At 39.5% G+C, this 19,016-nt stretch overlaps 1 protein-coding gene across 4 annotated transcripts in view; it reads left to right on the forward strand.

The window, feature by feature from the left end:
- mcu (mitochondrial calcium uniporter) overlaps positions 1–19,016 on the forward strand; it is a 77,015-nt gene that overhangs the window by 15,465 nt on the left and 42,534 nt on the right. For 2 of the 4 annotated variants that reach the window (XM_054798371.1, XM_054798373.1), the window contains exon 2: positions 18,411–18,521. In XM_054798371.1, the coding sequence (XP_054654346.1) occupies positions 18,411–18,521 (111 nt within the window). Of the gene's footprint in view, positions 1–18,407; positions 18,522–19,016 lie in introns of all 4 variants that reach the window. The other 2 variants (XM_054798370.1, XM_054798372.1) reach the window with 1 other exon arrangement.

Here is a 19,016-nt window from a genome sequence, read left to right on the forward strand (position 1 = left end):
TTGCTGAGAGCACCGCCAACATTTAAATGACACTTTATTTACAAAGCACATCTCCACTTAGTGTGCTCATTTGTCATTAAATACAGGTGTCATGTTTGAATAGAACACTTATAAAAATACTAAGAGGTGACGCAAATATTCTTTGGTGAACTACTGCTAGCTTACTTGCTACCTGTTGGAGACCCCGGAGATAGCGTCACTGTCTAAAGCTATGCACGCTACGTGTTTCTGTTGCACAACTTCGACACACAACTGGTGTTTTGAAGACAAGCATAAGTATTATAATGATAACAAGAGAGCAAGATTGTTAAGTGACACTTTAAAAAAGTTGATTGATGTATTCCATGAACGTAATACCACTTGTAGCTCCGAGCTATCTAGATGCCGCAGGCCAGGCAAGTAAACAGCGCCAGACAGTGGAATGATATTGAAATATTATTGAAAACGATATTGAAAAGTTAAAAAAAACAAAACAAAACAAATTTTTAAGGTGTGGCGGCTTATATTTTGTAGTGGCGCACCGCCACGATCAATTACATGTAGCGGAAACCCTGATGGCAGTTATTGATATTCTCCATAGCAAACAGGATACTATGTTGACTGTTGTGTCGTATTAGATTTAGCTTTTTAATTCTGAATTTGACCAGATCTCAGTGTTTTGGTTATTTTCTATATCCCCTTACGGTATGTGATTTGATTAGTGTGTAGTGCATCCAGAAAAATAATTAAAATGTAGGGGTGCCTCAATACTGAGGAGATCTTCAATCACAATGCAGATAAGTATTGCATTGTGATGTGGGACAGATAATGTCATGTATTTAAAAACTCTTGAGAGCAAACCTTCCGTTTTCCTCTTAGTTCAGTTGCTGACACACTATACATTCCATCCATCCATCCATTTTCTATGCCGCTTCTCCTCATTAGGGTCACGGTGGCATGCTGGAGCCTATCCCAGCTGTTTTCTGGCGACAGGCGGGGTACACCCTGGACTGGTCGCCAGCCAATTGCAGGGTACATATAGACAAACAACCATTCACACTCACGTTCATACCGAACCCAGGGTCTTCCCAATCTCCAGACTGTGACTGTGTGGCCAACATGCTAACCACTAGATACTATACATACCAATACATCTATATTGCTTCCTTTTCAATGAATATATGCAACAAGGTGAAATCTGGCATCTGCCATGTTTATTTATTTATTTATTTTAAGCAGACTGAGCTGCAGCATATTGTGATACTACTAGCGTTGGGTGTAATAAAATCCATATGCGATACATGTTGCAGCCTCTTGCAAAAAGGCTAATAGCCGAAACACGACTAGGTTGCATTATCGCAATGGAATTTATATTGTTTCAATTTTATATCGCCCATCCCTAGACACAACTAACTTCTACTTTTCTGGGGTTTTTGTGCATGTGTGTGTGTGTGTGTGTGTGTGTGTGTTTGCAGAAAGTGTTTTTTGAATTACTGGAGGCTCTGTGATGGCTTTTTCCATTGGTTTCTGTAGGGAATTCCACTTGGGAGAAGTTTGTCCTTTAGAAAGAAAGCATCAGATAATCACCATTATAGCAAGCACCCATTCAGAATGCTGTGCAGTGGTAAGAACAAAATGTTGATATGAGATAGAAAATATGTGTACATACATTATACTTTTTTATTATCTACCAGTCAGTCATGTATAGCTGCAACTGAAAACCAGAAGCAAATTTTGTGTCCGTTTTCTTTTTCCTGCGTTCAGCAAGAAAGCAGCATAACATACACTATTTTGCATGGTAACAAGCAACATATCATGCATTACCTTTACCATTATCCACATGTCAGGCAGGCTATGTGAGCTTAAGCCAACCAGTGTTACTTTTTTTCTACCGCTTCAATAGTTGGCTCAGGTTTGGGTCTCAAATTTTCCAGATTACGTAGCCTGTCCCCAGAGCAGAAACCATGGCGAACCTTGCAATGCTTGTTGCAGGAACAACACCACGCTGTGGGTTTAACAGCCTGCCTGCCACCAGGTTTGGCCAATTATTGTATGATCAGTTGTAAAGGAAGAGGTTGTTTAACAAGTTCAACAAAATTCAACCTTTTCAGTTGGTGTGTTGATCTGCAGACATTAAATCGTGTCGCATCGATTAAAACGTGGCACTTGTCTCAATGACCAACATTGAAAGGCATTTTATATTTTACGTCAACAACACACAGCCTAATATGGTTACTGTACCTGCAAGAGACTCCACCTGGGTATGAAGTGTCATACCCCCTCCTTGGAGTAGAGTGTTCTCTCTTGTGTCATATGAAAGTCAGGTGGGTCTAACGGGATGATATGATGGCTGCAATCCTTTCTCTTGTCAAAGGCACCTCCAGGAGGCTGGCCAGTAACAAGATTGCTTATGTAAATAGCCGTGTGACTTTAATCTATTGTTGATGAGGTCTCTTACATGACAGATGCTACATACAGATTTGGAAATTATTTTGCCTTTCCTTGATTTGGAGTCACTGTCAACCCCCCGCAGTGTAAGTATCAAACAACAGCAACAGCTCAAAAGATGTGATTCAGTTTGTATAAAACCTGTCTAGTCATCGTCACTGGGAGCGTTTATGTTCAAACGACATACATAGTGCTTGTGCAAATGAACATTGTGTAACTTCCCTCTATATTGCTTGTACACAGGCCATCACAATGCATTACAGACGTACTTTTTGTTCAAAATGGAGTGTTACAGCAACAGCCGTCAGGCATGGGAAGGCTGTAATTAATAATAATCATTGACTTGACAACATGTTGTTAACTTCACCTTTATGGGTTATAAGATTTTAGGCCTGCTAATACTAAGGTAAAAAAATCTGAATGTGTATGTTCCTTGCTGGGTCCCTTAACCAAGCTTCAACTGTGCTGATGGAGAATGAGGAAGGGGTTGACCCACAACACAACAGTGGTTTCCTCATCCCACATAGACTTTATTTTAAAAAAATATTCACAAATATGCTGCAGCTTTCTATCTCTTGCTGCAGAAACTGTGAAATGTCTAAAGCCTAGGCCCTACGGCTGGTCTACGTGCAAAAAACGCAAGAAACAAGGCGCGCGTGTGACGTGCTAATTTTTGAGCTGTAGACTGACCGCAGAGGTTCTTTGTCATGTCAAACAATCTCCATGGGTGCTTTCGTTTTTGCCAGGTTGCAAAACATACTTTACTTCGTACGTCTTCGTGCATTGTCCGTACGGCCAACATGTGTCTTTTCATATGTTTTGCTCTTCTCAGGTTTGGGCAAAATGTCAATTTTTCCGAACGTCACACTTGCGTACTGCATGTGTGTATGTGTATCATGTATCATGTCGAGTAAGTCGGTCGTGTGTTGCCTGTATGTCGAGAGTGCATCAATTGCACAAAAATTCTGGCATATAAAGGTGATGGGGTGCTCAAGGCTTTGCTTAATTGTATCTTTATCTGTATTTGTATTTATCAATGTATACTGTATTATGTTATGTCTCTCTTGTAATATACAGTCATGGAAAAAATTATCAGACCACCTTTGTTTCTTCAGTTTCTTGTTCATTTTAATGCCTGATACAACTAAAGGTACCTTCTGTTTACACAAATATAACAATGACAACAAAAATAGTTAATTTTTTTTGGCAGGACAATGCTATAGCGATTCATCTAAGAACTCAATTTTGGTGATTTTGGTTATTAACAAAACGATGGAAGTTGCTAGATATCAGCTCTTAAATTAAACTCTTATGAGCTATATTTGTTATCATCGTTATATTTGTCCAAACAAATGTACCTTCCGTTGTACCAGGCATTAAAATGGATCAGTAAACTCAAGAAACAAGGGTGGTCTAATAATTCTTTCCATGACTGTATATGTAAATATTTATATTGGATATGATGTGGCACATCTGCTGCGTGAGGTCACGGTTGGTGAATATGCTGGCGAAGTTTTTTAATAAGCGTTTGACCGACGTTGGTCTTACATTTACATGCGTTGGCTGCAAGAATGAAGCGACAGCCGTATATGCGAGAAGCCTCAGATTCCATGGTTGTACGTTGAGTGCGCGGTGATCTCACTCCTTCATGGTCACCACAACTACGTTCTCCACAAGAAAAAAGAATAAACACAGCGATTTGGCGAACACCACAAATTGCACGGCAAAAAAATGTTACATTTGTTTGTGACCTAGGTTTATGGTTGAACATAATCCAATTAGGAATGCTAGTCAACCTAAATGACTGGATTTTGAAACAATATTTTCATAGGACATAATGCAAAAAAGAAATGATCATTCCCGGGAACAAACAAAACATTAACAGTACAAGCATTTTTTCAGCAACATTTTAACATTCTTGACTGTATGTTAACATTTTGTAAATTCTGTGTTCTGTCTTCTGTTCTCCCCTTTTTGACACCGGCGCTTCTTTTGGAGTAAGTGTTGTAAAAAGCCAAAGAAAAAGCAAAACACTTGCAGTATTAATCCTTTCAGGCTTGCTCTCTTGAGATATGCTGAGGTCTTGACTTTGGAGGTGTATTTTTCCTGCAATTTTTAGTCTATTTACAAACTGGATGAACTCCGCGGCATTGATACCCTGCAGGTCTTCATACACAGTCAACCTGCTCTTGGTAATAACACTAAGGATTGTTCTGCTTGTTCAAAGCCTTTTGTTTGATATGAAGCCATGGGAATAAATCCAAGCAGCACGCAGGGTTGCAGACAGTGTTTTCAGTTTCACTACAGTCTTACTCATCCTTTGCCATCCAGCCAGTCATCCACTAGTCTATAAATAGGATGGAGGAAATGTTGGAGAGGACACTTTTGCTAGAGAATGTACAGTATTTCCATGGAAACCGTGTACATTTGTTTTGTTTTCATGATTATAAAGGATTTAAGGCAGCCTTCAGGGTTAGTTTTGGTACAAAGTAGTTCTGAAATGTCATGTTGAGTCAGGACCGTGTTGCCATAGCAGACAGCCAATTTCATAGTTTGTCTTAGTCTGATGGTTGCCGAGGTCTGAGTCACCTCAGTCCTTAGAGACTAGAATAAATACTGCTGTGAATTTGGTAAATTAGACCAAAAAAAAACAAACCCTGAAGGTCATCAGTTTCACTCAACACAAGCAATAAAATACATTTCAGCCTGTTCCCGCCTCCAGGTACTCAGTACCATCTTTGGTCCTAATGCCATAAAATATATCTGTTTAAATCCACAGTTTTTGTTCTGAGTGGAGAAAAGTGATGACAGAATTGACCGGGTTGTCTAAAGTCAAAGGCTACATGAGACGGGTTGATTATAGGCCACATGCCATACCAATTTAAAATAGCGGTATTTTCCATTGGTGCAGTGGGGCCTCTATTTATGGATATGAGAAAAAGTCAGCTGATGATATTTGTGGATACAGTTGTTCCTCGCGGTTAATTGGTTCCAGCCCCGAGCGTGTTACATGAATTTCCGCAGAGTAGGCTTCAATATTAATAAATTGAATATTTTTGTAGTTACAGTATAGCATAGAAAACCTGTTTATGACCTTCTAAAAACTTTTTCTAACATTACAGCCTCGTAAACATTAAATAACACACATTGATGTGAAATCCATTTGATTTTTGTCCCCAAATTTCATTTTATTTTGTTCCATTTTTTCCGTTGACATTTTTTACAATTCCATTTTTTGCCTTTTACACTTACTTTGCCAGTATAGGATGTGTGCTTTTGTCCATTAATGAATGCAAAAATCCTTACATTTTTTGATGCAGTTCATCATTGGACAATATTGCCCAGTAATTCAGAAATGGATGTAGCTTTTGCAATGGAATGTCAACCTCTCCACACATTGCAACATCTTCAACTGTAATGTTTCTTCTTGTGATTAAGGAAGATGTAGTTACCGATGCAATTGCAATGGCATTATTAATGTAAGATATTTTTTATGACACCCTTATTTTGTCTACACAATTAGACAAGATGTAGCAAATAGAGCTCTTATTTTGAAGTGTGTTCTTTGTGTGTTGTTTGTTTACAGTTAAGACATCCTGGGCGCAACATGCCTCTCGTCTTTTTTCACTCATAACCTGCATGATGACATTGGGCATCGTAATACGCTCGCTTACATTAAAGTGGTAAAACACAACACGGTGTAAACAGTCATCCAGCCTGAGTTGCACAAACACAGCCACACTAGCATGCCCTGCTAAACTAAGCTAACCCAGCTAGCTTCCATTCATCCTCCCTAAGAGAGGAGTTTCCAAGTTTTTTCACTAACTTTCGCCGTTGTTTTAGACCACCGTTTCGACTTGTTTAGTTCGGAAGGGTGCGCTTTACCAATAGAAATCTACTGAGCTAACTAGTTAGCCTCCAATATATTTGAAACTGAGGTTTGAAACTGAGTGGGGCAGAAGCACACATGAGGCAGAATGCACCCTGGAATGGTTACCAGTCAATCACAGGACACATATTGACAAATAATTCAACAATAATTCACACTTTCATTGAGAATTTATTTATTTTTGGACTGTGGGAGACTGAGTACTCGCAGTAAACCCACACAAGCATGGGGAGAATTCTACAGCCATCTACAGCCATCCACAATTCCACAGCCATCTTGGCTCCATGCGTGTGCATGACCATGGTTAGATCTGAATGGAATGCTAACGACTGTCATTGGCTGGCAGAGGCTCCAATCTATTTAGTCTTATTAACTGTCGTTTTTGCACTACAAAAGAGTGAAATTGCTCTTTTTTAGACGATAAATACTTTGGATCCTGCACCAACCCATTAAGGCTAGAGCTGTCTGTAGCTGTCCTACCTAATCGTTGAGCATGAATTGATGAAGCCTACTTGGATGAGAGGAGAATCTTCTAAGACAACCTAAACAGTCCAGTTGCCATCGATTCGGTGCCCTGAGAATAGAAAGATCTGGATGCAAGAATATTCACAGGCATGGGGAGAACATGCAAACTCCACAAAGAGAGGTCCCAGCCAAGATTGAAACCCAGAACTACCTGGTTGTGAGATAGATGTACGAACCGCAAGCTTCACCGCAATGCCTTAAGCATTGGAATAAAGGTACAATTTACCTTAAACTGTAATTTCAATTTGTACTGCTCAGGCGTTTACCAACTTAAGTCCTACAGCGCGAACCCTGGGGATAACCCAACCTGAACATGAACCTAAACTTGGATAAAGCACAGGAATGGAAGGATTAAAATGGAAGGGAACGGAATTGTGATGGGAGATCATTTTACTGCTTTTGTTGTCAGCCTAGGGCAACATTTGTAGTCTAATGCTCTCAAGATTTATGTGAATATTGCACAGGCTTGGGCTTTTCTGCTTTCTGGTTAGCAATAATAAAGGTAGTATAGTGTCTTGACAGATTTTGAGATAAAATGTCTGAATGGTTTGTATGCTTTTCAAAAGTCTTGGTGCTGCTGTTGCCAGAGTAACTGGTTGAATGCTGAAAATGTCCTTTTCTGCACCGGTTGTGTGAAGGTTATCCAGTTCATTGTTTCCTATCGCAACATGTTCTTCACCTATCATTCATTAGTTTCAATAGATCCATTTTCTATATTCAGACATGCGCACAATAGATAACATGACTATTAACTTCCTCCATTGAGATGCTGTCCTAATAGTCCAATATATATTATTTCAATGACTACAGTGTATGCAAGGCTGGCCAACGTTGTGTAATGCAATATGGGTGATAGGGTGTTTCCTATCATATGATAATAAGCTATAATTTAGTACAGTGTTTTCGGAAGTAAAAGTTGTCCTGAGGCAAGCCATTCAGCATAGTATGTCAGCCCAGCAGGGAAAAAGCTACGAAAATGAGACCGATGGGGTGAAGTAGTTACTGCACACTCACTGTGTCAAACTGAGTGGCTACTCCACCATATCTTGGATCTGATTGCTGACAAAAACTAATTTCTATTCTTAGATGGGCATTTGACCAAATTTCATTGAAGGACTGTGGATACAGACAATCAACAATTCATGTTATTTTTTAAATATTATTTGAATGAGAGAGTAATTAGTTTTGATGCCAGTGTTGCATTGATCAGAATAATCCACCAAAACTTAAATATTCATCACCATCAAAATCAATGAATCAAGTAATTAATGAAGGCCTTCGATTTTGCTTCTTCATGCTGTAGTTATAGCCAGGCAGTTTATTTACCAAAAACTCAAAAAAGGACGAGGCATTAATTAGAGGCAGGTGTTAATTGGAGAGAGGCTCTTACTTCCAAATTGTGAAAAGTCAATGTTTATAAGAACTTAACTGTTAAGGAGAAGCTGGAAAGGAAACTGTAACTCTCTTTGACCACATGGTAATTTATGAACAAATATATTACACAGCACAGCAACAACAGAACCAACGTTCTAATAACACTAAGGAGCAAACTGCTCAGCCAGCATTAATACCGAGTTCATTGTAAACAGCAGTAATCTAGTTACTGTAACCAGTTGAAACTTTGTTAGACATAATGCAGTTACATTGGATGGGATGCACGCCTACATTTTTTTCACAAACCTCATGCCATCATCAGTGTGCCCACCAAAATGTATGGCAGTATCACTGAAACAATACCAATAAATCATGAAAAAACATTTTGCTATATATCCAAAACTGGAGCTATGAAGTTACACATAAATATAAAAGTTGACATCTATGACAAAACTACTTTTTGGGCTGGAGGGGCAGAAATAGACCTACTTGATGCGTTTGCTTTTAGTTCTATAATTGACCTTGGAGACGCCTATACAGCATGGTGGTAGTGTGTAGTTGACGTTGCGAATGAGTGCTTTGTAAAGATAACACGAGCTCACAGCAGACACCCACTAAGCCAGAATTTTCTCCTTCACAGGCATCTCTCTGATGCTCATTCACTCACTTCCTCTGTTGTGTGCCTCCTCCTCACACCCACACTTCTGCTCTCTGTACTGATGATCATCAGCTATATGCGAGTGGCCAGAGGGGCGTGTTTGTGCCTTTTTTGTATGAAATTGAGCAAACAACACGTTCCATGCAATATTTTCGGGTGACCCCTGGGCTACTTTTAAATTTTTGCTGTCCTTCCCTTCCTCTTCATATTGAGTTGATCCTTACTTACAAGCTCCTAGGAGGGCCATTTAAAAGCAAAATGGAACAGCAAGGTCTTCAAAAGTGTATTAAACCTAGAGGAGGTTCTTTTGGCATTTATGGGAAAATTGATCTTTCAAACTATCTGCATGATTTTTTTTAATTCAAATGACACATCGAGGAATACATTAGAATTGTATTCAATGACAACAAGACAACTCCTTTTGTCCTTTCTGTTGTTATGCCCCATTTGTGCCCCTTTTGTTCTCCAACACAAACAGTTCTCGACACACCTGGGATGAAGCCTCTTTGTTGCTGCTCTCGCTTATGAATGAAAGCGTTTTGGAGCCTACCCATTCATCACTGCAACGGGACATGCTAAGATGACAGCCTCACTCTCTGCATACCCGCCTCCATAATTCTGATTCTGGATATGCAAATGCGTGAATGTTGTGATCGTATCACACGTGCGTGGTCAAGTGTTTCCATGTGTGTTTCAGTGATACCTTCTGAAGGCAGATAGTGACTTTGTAGCCCTCTCCTCTTCTGTCTAGTTTGCAGCTTTCTCACATCATCATCTGACCTTCCATTTACCAACTTTCAGTGCACACAACTTCAGTATATCAATATGACAAGGAATGTTACCACATGTTCGTACCGTATCTACTCCCCTAGAAAAAAAGTTTGGAACAGTTTAGAACTACCTGCAGAGCAGACATGGTACCTGTAAAGCTGCATTTCCCTTTGTTGCATGCAGTGGCGCATTCCGGCGCAAAAGCCGCTAAATGTGTGAACCCTCCCAAAAGAATCCATTCTCTTTTTGCTACTTATGGCCCTGTCACACCTTGACGATTTAGCCAGCGTACGCCAGCGTATGAAAAATTTGGCCAATACGCTGGTGTACGTTGAATAAGTTATGGATAAGTTTTGTATAAGTTAAGAGCACGCTTAAGCACGCCAGCATACGTCGCAGTACGTCCAAGTCCAAAAATTTTGTGCATGCACAAAACTTTTCGACGTATGATTCATACGTCCCACATACGCGGGCAATAAGTTATGCGATCGTTGACGCCCGTTCACACACGTTATTTGTAAGTTACGCACAAGTCGTAATACGTCAAGATACATTGCGACAAAACTGTGTCTTCTTGGCTCTCTTCTTGGCAAGGGTTGGCTGAGAGGAGATGGAGGCCACTGGGGAAGCAGCTTCCGACACCATTGACGATGCCTGAGAGGTGTTAGAACCTGCGTCATCTCCATCAGAGTGAGTGGGAGGGGGAGGCTGTGGGTGGTGATGGGTTCTTCTTACGTCCACGTCCTCGCCCTCGGCCTCCGTCACTGCCTTGATACTTCTTGGCAGCGGTCTTTGAAATTTTCTTCGGCATGTTGGTGATGTTGACACTGCGATGTCTAGTGAGGTTATGATTTGAGTCATCAAGTGGCAGCCTTTTTATAGGCTACAGCACATGATCGTCGGCCATACGCTGCTGTGCGGTTTGCATAAGTTAGACTGGCGTTGGGCATAAGTTGTGAACGCCGGCAACACGCTATGCATTCGTTGGTATATGTTGTCTGTCTATAAGTTATAGAAACGTTCTATATAAGTTTTATATTTATTATATATAATTAGTCAGGATGCATTTGCATGTAATTGTAATGGATGCGGTAGGAGAGAGGAATAACGTTGGGAGACAACAACTTAAACATAAGCAAAACAAATATGTTCAAAAGTGTAAACAAACTTTCTGTTTTTGCTTCTTATGCTTTTTTTAAAGTCCCAAAATAGACAGAGCCAGACAAGACTGCTTTTTAAATGGGGGAGGGGCCCACAGCAGCACTCATTGCTTGTTGAGCAGAGCGATGCATGCTTTAATGTCGGCGTTTCCAAAAGTATCTGCATTTGATATGGCAGGCTTCAAAACTGTGACTAAATTGCGAGTACATTTTTTTTTATCCACTCACGTGTGTGCAACCAGAAAAGTATGCGTCCCGTGTTGAGTTGACATAGGACGTACTTTGTCCCTTATTACTGTGAGTATGAAAAATTGTCTGTAAAATGTGGAGTCAATTGATGACAGCTTGTCACAATCGATGCCAGTGTGTGTGATCACGCACGTTTCAAGCTCATTGCAGTTCGACTTTTCTGCCAGGTGTGTTTACACATTTTGCCTGGCTCCCTGGCAGCAGCGAGATAGCTAGAGTTATCCGCCAAGCCTCTGGTCAATGGACTCCAAATGTGACTTTTTTTTTTTTTAAGTGCAAAATGTATAAGCTACAGCCTGGCTATGGCACTCTATTTTTTGTAAGTTGTCAATATTTATTTTCTAACACCATGTTTTCATTTCACGTTTAGTTGGTAGGTGTTTTTGCAAAACTTTATTTGTAATGTTAGCCATGATTATATTTATATTTCATAAAATTATTTGCTTGAAGGGAATGATATCTGAGTGATGGTACCTTACCAATGGCTACGTGTTTGTTTTTTTTTAAACATCGAGGTCCATTTTGTGTTGAGCGTTTGGAAAAAAATTTAATATTTAATAAACAAAAATTAGCATAAACCAAACATATTATCAGTCTCATATTGATAGGTGTATTAAAATTTAAAATGATCTTTCAAAAGTACACTTTTTATATATAAAAACTTCAATCTGCGATTAATTACGAGTAAATTGACAAAATGCAATTAATTGTGATTAAATATATGATTGACAACCCTAATTATATAATAATAAAACACATTAGGTTCATAGATGATATTTAAATTATGAATGCATGTGTACAAATACAAATCTTTGCACCAACAAAGGACTTTACCTCTAAAATACACACGGTTCTCACTGCAGTTAATAAAACTATATGAGGAAATACTATATATTGTGTTTGCTGGGAACATGTGATGTATGACATTAAGCTGGTCACACACGTTGTATATTCAACCTGTTTCAAGTCTTTCAGTTTTCAAATCAACGATTTCAAATCTGGTTGGGTCTTGTTTGTGGGGCGGTGTATTGGGGAAAAAAAACAAGGAATCATTGTCTGCTTTCTACCGATTGTATGATGATCTTATTAATTTTTAGTGTTGGAAATTTTCCACAGTTGAAGCAGAGTCTTTTTCCATCACTGCGCCCTCGCACAGAGGCTAAAAAATCATATAGTACAAAGTCTATTGTATACTGTATGTGTCTGTGTCTATTTTAGATTTTCATTACAGATCAAGGTACAAGTGATAACTTTTTAGCATTGTTTTAGCAATAGAATTCCATGTCCCGAGACAGCTAGAATGTCTTCTCCTTGGTTTATTGTGACATACTGATTGAGCGTACAGTGTGAGCAATCATGGTGGTCCTGTAACCATGGGTCCATACTCTGTGAACACTTGAATTGCAAGCTTGGACAAGCTTTGTGTCACAGGTGATTTGTTCTTAACGTATGAATTAAACCTAAAATTCCAGTGTATTTCCAGCTTGACAAAGGTCTATTATGTTTCATCTGCATTTAGCAGTTGCTAACAGGAACGTGAGCAGCTGTTTGTCTTCCAAAAGAGAAAGTAGCAGTTTCTGCTGTCTCATCTGTCAAAACTGAAAAGCAAGTGGAATACAGTAGAGAACAATGCTGTGTAAGTGAGAATTTCTGCCAGCTTTCTGCAAAGTGTCTCTGCAGATGCAAATGACCATATCTGCTTGCTTTTCAAAAAAATGGTATTGTAGTTCATTGGGATGGAAATCTGAATTTATGGTGTGAATAGTCCTTCAGTCTCGCCCACCACCACCAGAAAACCACTCCACCCCCACCCCCGGTTTCCCTGAGGAGGCTGTTTTATATCCTTGAGCTCCAGCTTGTCATCAGTGAAGTTTCAGGGAAGCCCCCTGACTGGATCAATTCTCCTTTGCTCCAAAAGCTCTTTCATTGCTTGCGGTCACTCAGCAGTCGACCACCCTCTTTACCCTGCATGGGTAGCCACTGGTTAACTATATGTGCTTAATGTGTTGGAAATTTCATTTAATTCTCCCTTTCCTCTCATCTTCTACTGTTCATTCCTTCAGCCTGATACTTTCCCTTATTCTATGCCCCATCTCCCCCAGGCTGACTGCCATTCTTTTACTAAGGCAGGAATGGTGAATGAGCAATGCAAGAAGAACTGAGAGATAAAGATAAGAAAACAAGATGATCGGATGTGAAAGCACATCATGTATTGCACAGTTTCTTTCTTTAGTGTGTTGTCATTCAGAACTCTTACAGTAGAATAAAATACTGTCTGGGGGTTCTCACTACGCCAACTATCGTGCACTATCACAGACAATGCCTATCTTTCTGGACTGCTTTACATTTACCAGCAATTGTCCTTGGTTATTTCTTCTGATCACTTAACTGGGAAATAATAACATTTCTATTAATTTGTCTGTAAACCCTCGGCAGCATTTACCTGCACTGTCCAGATATGATCTGTCGGTCAACACAAATGGATGCTAGACTCTTATCAGCTTATGGAGCCTTGTTTCCTATGTGCTCTGCACTTCAGTTCATTACCTTTTTGCATTCTAAACCCTGATGTTTTCCATCACACCCTGGTTTCATTTCACTTAGTTGGTGGGTGTTTATTTATAATGTTAGTCACAATTATATTTCATGAGATTATTTGCTGGAAGAGAATGACATTTGAGTGATGGACAGTTTACATTACTAATGTCTACTTGTACATTATTTGTTATTTTGTGTTGAGCTGGTCTGTCCTTCATGTGTTTTGTGTACAGTGAGTTAATTCAGGTTTACTGTAGGTGTAAGTTTTGACTTAGCATAAAACTCGACTTAAATCTAATTTAGGAATGGATGTCGTGTGTAACAGTGGATCCCGGCATATTCACATTCAGCATGCGCGACCCCGCATATTTCGCGCAGACTTTTGATCACAGCATTCTTTTTTTGTGGGAAAATCCACCATTGTGTTTATAATCTCTAGAATTAGGTTGTTTAAACCCATCTCATTTGCCCTACATTGGTAAAGCTTGAATTGCACAGAAAGTCGTCAGACACAAACTTCAACATGCTAGAGAGGTGTTCTTTTACGTATATGCTGTGATATTTACACAACTTGATATTTACACCCTTAATCACACATTACAAACCAACAGGAGCTTATCTACCCAAATGCATACCCCAATTTCGAACTTTCAAGGCATGTTGAAAAACCCATGGGAAACCAACTTCCCCAACAGGAATTCACCCAACATGCCTTGCAGGTTATGAACTAGTATAACATGTTATTGTTTGGCGTGTATGTTGGTGTGTAAGCATTTATTTTGATACCCACATAGTCCGTGTGGTACAGTTACATTGTGTGTACACATAATTTTATTTTTGGTTGCACTGCATGAGGCGTTTGGTGTCATGACTTCCTGATGGTTTGTGTTAATGTTGAAGTAAACTTCTTTATGTTCATTTTAATTACTGGTTTTCGGCCAGCCGAGGGCAGTCTGCAAATGCAATCCACGCAAACAGCGGCGCTCTGCTGTCAAGCTATTTGTACCTGAGATACTCTTGTTGATACAATACAAATTATAACTTTGTATTTACAACCGGAAATCATGTTTTAGTGAGATAATAATCATAAAGTCGTTATTTGCTGCTTTACCATTCAGTCTAATTGCAGATTGAATGGTCTTGAGGCCTTGTTTCTTGTATTTTATCCACAAATAAAAAATAAAAAAATTTGCAAGTATATATTGCTGTATGATTCCTCTTGTTTGTTGTAGAGTCGGTATGCAGAGAAAACAGCTGCTGTCCTCTTACAGTCAAATCAGCAGATATGTAGACAGGGGGCACTCGCCTCACTGATCAACAGGCCTGATGTTGCAGATAGGCCACATTTTAATTGTCCGAACTAGTGATCAACCGATTATCAGCCTGGTCGATTATCGGGAGCAATATTTGGAATTTTGACGTATATTAGTATCGGCCTTTATTTAAATCCGATGGGCCGATATCAAGAAATCAATTTAAAACATTTGGTCATTTCGGCTCTGATGCAGCACCTGATGCAGTACCTAACATTCGTTTGCCGGTCTGGCTCTAAAGGCTCAGCAGACTATGTATTAGCAATGGGGAGAATGTATGTGATGTGGAGAATAGTGTGAGTTTGTGTGAAAGACACACACAAAAAACTCACAGCTCACGACGACTACAATAACGTAATGTTAAGAGCAGAGTAAACACAAGCTCGTACCTCCCAATATGTGTCTGTGGATCACTTGAAACAATGCTGTTGGTAATACAAATGTGGAAACAGTCTGTGATTGTAGAAGCCTGTGTGTGTGATTGTGTGAGAAAGTAAGTAAGAAATTCAATTCAGTCTTGTTTTGTTGCAGGGAAGTACGCTAAGATGAAGGCTGAAAAAATTCGGAGTTTTTATTTAACTTTACAGGAGTTGCTGCTGAGCTTGTTAACTCCCTGTACTTTTTGGTGTGTTTGAACTTAAAACAAAGAAAAGTTACATATGAATATTACTTTATTTACTGTGGAAACATTTCAGGGAGCTATTTATTTAAGTTTTAAGAGATGCGTCTGAGTCTAGGAACTCCATGCTCTTCTGGAGCCATTTTTCTATTTGTTTGGTTAAATAAACATGCTTTAGGCAGTTAAACGAAGTTAAGTGTTTGTATTTTTTAACATTTTTACACACATTTTTACACTTTTACTGCAAATGAATATCGGCTCCAAATATCTGTTATCGGCCTCCTTAACTACTAATAATCGGTATCGGTCCTGAAAAACCCATCGAGCTCACAAACACTTTCTGCTGGAATATATGGTTGTATAGTGCACCATTTTTAAAGAAGGAAATATATGGTAGGATGCTAGATTTTCTATTGAAACGCCTATTATTTTACTGTCAATGATTAATTTGTCCATCAACTTTTGCCCCACTAAAATGAGTACTTTGTAACCGCATTGTTCGCCTTGAATCACAATGACTTGATATGATTATTTGAGCTTCATCATCTCACAGGAAAGTGTTATTAAGTTGTTAATAATACAGTTCTCTGATGCACTTTGTAGTCACTGGAGTCTTGATGGCACACCCCACGTATGGGTTGATGCAGTATGCCTGACTTGAAATAGATAACATAGAGGCAATAATCCTGCAGCAACACTCGATCATAGAACCAAGGTTCACTGCTTATCTTAATGGTGAGCTTTAGTGCAGTCCTCTGTGGTACCCGGAGTGTGGCAAGGCATTGAATTCGCCTTGTTGGGGACTAACAAAGTAGCTTCAGTTTGTTTTGCAAATCCGACTACTATATTAGTTATTAATAATGGAAAGCATTTTTATTAACTGCCAACCTCATGTCATTTCAAGGATTAACGACCCTTATTTCCAATTACTGACGCTTATCAATTCTCATCAGTGTTACACCTTCCTCAACCTCTGAAGGCGTAAAGGATTTCCCACCAGTTAAATCACACTTGTTTACTTTGATGCGGAACACTGCCATATTCTTAGTTGACGTTAAAGGACACGACAGACATGTTATGACATAATCTGGGCCAGCCATCTTTCATATGTAAGCAACATTGTTTCCATTATTCACATGAATCCAGGTGGCTTGCTGGATCAGTGGTTCATCCTGTCACCGCACAGCATGAACTGACGGACACTGACTTCCTGTGCTTTGCTGGCATGTTTTGCTCATGTCTGAAAGGCTGTCTGTTGTGCTTATTCCTGCAGCCTAGAGATTAGTTGGCCATGAAACCCAGTATTACGTTTTAAAATAAATTTGAATTCATTTTAAATGGTACATTGACTTGTAACAAGGAGGTTAACTTCTTTGTCATTGCCATGAAGACTCTGGATCACCTACTTTAATGGTCAATAATATATTGTGTTATTGCAAGTGGTGCTGGTGCTAATGTTACTACTATATTTCCTCAAATACTGGCTTCCATTCTGATAGGTGCCCATATAATTGCTGGTGTTAAAGCTCTCAATTTACCGGTCGATCTATGTTCCCTCCCTCACCTATGGTAATGAGCTTTGGGTCGTGACCGAATGAGATCCTGGCTACAAGATGCCAAAATGGTTTTGCTCCGTAGGGTGGCTAGACTCAACCTAAGAGAGAGGGTGAGGAGCTTGGTCATCTGGGAGGGGCTCAGAGTAGAGCTGCTGCTCCTTCACATCGAGAGGAGCCAGTTGAGGTGGCTCGGGCATCTAGTTTGGGTGCCTTCCGGACATCTCCCTGGTGAAGTGTTCCGGGCATACCCAGCCTGGAGGAGGCCCCTAGGACACGCTAGAGGGATTATGTGTGAAAGCTGGCCTGGGAATGCCTTGTTGTCCTCTTGGTGGAAAATGCTCACATTGCTGCAGACAATGGACCCATCCGTCACCAAACTACTGAGCCACAGTTTTTTACTTCAGTCGCCACAATTTTTAAAATGTTTTGTTAATAGCGATGTTGTGATATTTGGTTCGGACAAATTTACAGGTACAGTTTTGTCACATCCAACTTTGTTTGAGTAGTTCTTACCTTCAGGTGTGCACAAAATACAGTTAAATCTAAAATGATCAGGTATCTGTATCGGGCTTGAGAAGCAGGAAGTTATTGGTATCGGCTTAAAAAAATATCACGCATCCCTACTTTACAACATTGTGACACTGCTGTGTGTCACAATAACCAACAGACTACAGACTGATATTGTTAATCAATATTCAGGAGCTGGGATGTGTAAGCATTTTGTTTTTAATCTGCATGTAATACTGCTCACTTTCGCTTTGTTTATTTTTTGGTTGTTTAAAATGTACTTAAAATGGCCCTGAAATGTACGGGTAGGCCTTTAAATGTTTTGGTGCAGTTTTATGCGATTTACTATAAAAAAAAAAAAAATCAACTAAAAAATATTTCATATTGAAGACAGTTGATATTTAGAGTGTGTAAGTAGACCACTTTAAAAAGACCGGGGTTCATAGTTCATGTAATGCATTTCAGTTAGTTAAGCAGAGTATTTCACTCAATCACAGAATAGTCTTCACATGAGATTCACAGTTAAGATGAGGGCTACACATACACGAGTTTGAGTGGAATTTGATCATGTCTCGCAGACATTTGCAAGCACATTCTGTATTTAATCACAGCAAAAAGTAAACTGCTGAAGTCTGTGATGAGAACAGCTCCCACTTTCATGCTTCATTATCTTAATCCCCTTTTCAGTGCTCTTTTTAGGAAGGTACTGTAAGCCCTGCTGCTGTTTCGCTGTGCTATATCACAGCCACTTTATTTCCAATTTGAGCTGATGACAATGTTCCCTAACTTGTTGTCTGAACTTCTGTGTGTCTTCTCATCAGCAGGAAGTATTGTCTGCTCCGTTCACTCGCCAGACTGTCAGGAGAGCACATGGCCTCCGGTCAGCAGCCCACTCCACAATCTTCAGTCAGCCTCCCACTGCTCTGTCACCACAGGTTAGTGTCTTTGTTTGCATGCGGGTTTTAATACAAAAAGTATAAATACTAAAATTCATTACAGATATCATAGACATGTACGCCACATGAGCCCTATGCTAAAGGCCATAACAGACCTGTTTTTCAGTTGTAAAAGGGATCCTTCTCACTCTGGGGCCTTTTATTACATGATTGCACAATTAAGACCAACTGGAGACCATTATTAACAGAATTATTTTGGTATATATCTTTTTTTAGATCAGGGAATCTGGCAGTTACTCAAAATGTGTCTGTTTAACAGTTGCTGTGCCTATAATGATCAGTTTACAAGTGATTAGTATGCATGCATGTCCTATTCATCACAGCAAATCCTTTGATAAATCTCATTAACAGGAGAAATCTATTGAAATGTAGTTGCTGTGTTCAAAGGAAAGCGCTCCAACGGGGTGTCGTTGTTTTGATTTACTGTTGTGGATCTGAAGCAGTCTGTGCCATCATGTGGAGCCACTTTCTCAT

Source organism: Dunckerocampus dactyliophorus, chromosome 14, assembly GCF_027744805.1.
Source record: "Dunckerocampus dactyliophorus isolate RoL2022-P2 chromosome 14, RoL_Ddac_1.1, whole genome shotgun sequence".
In the NCBI taxonomy this organism is placed as follows: Eukaryota; Metazoa; Chordata; class Actinopteri; order Syngnathiformes; family Syngnathidae; genus Dunckerocampus; species Dunckerocampus dactyliophorus.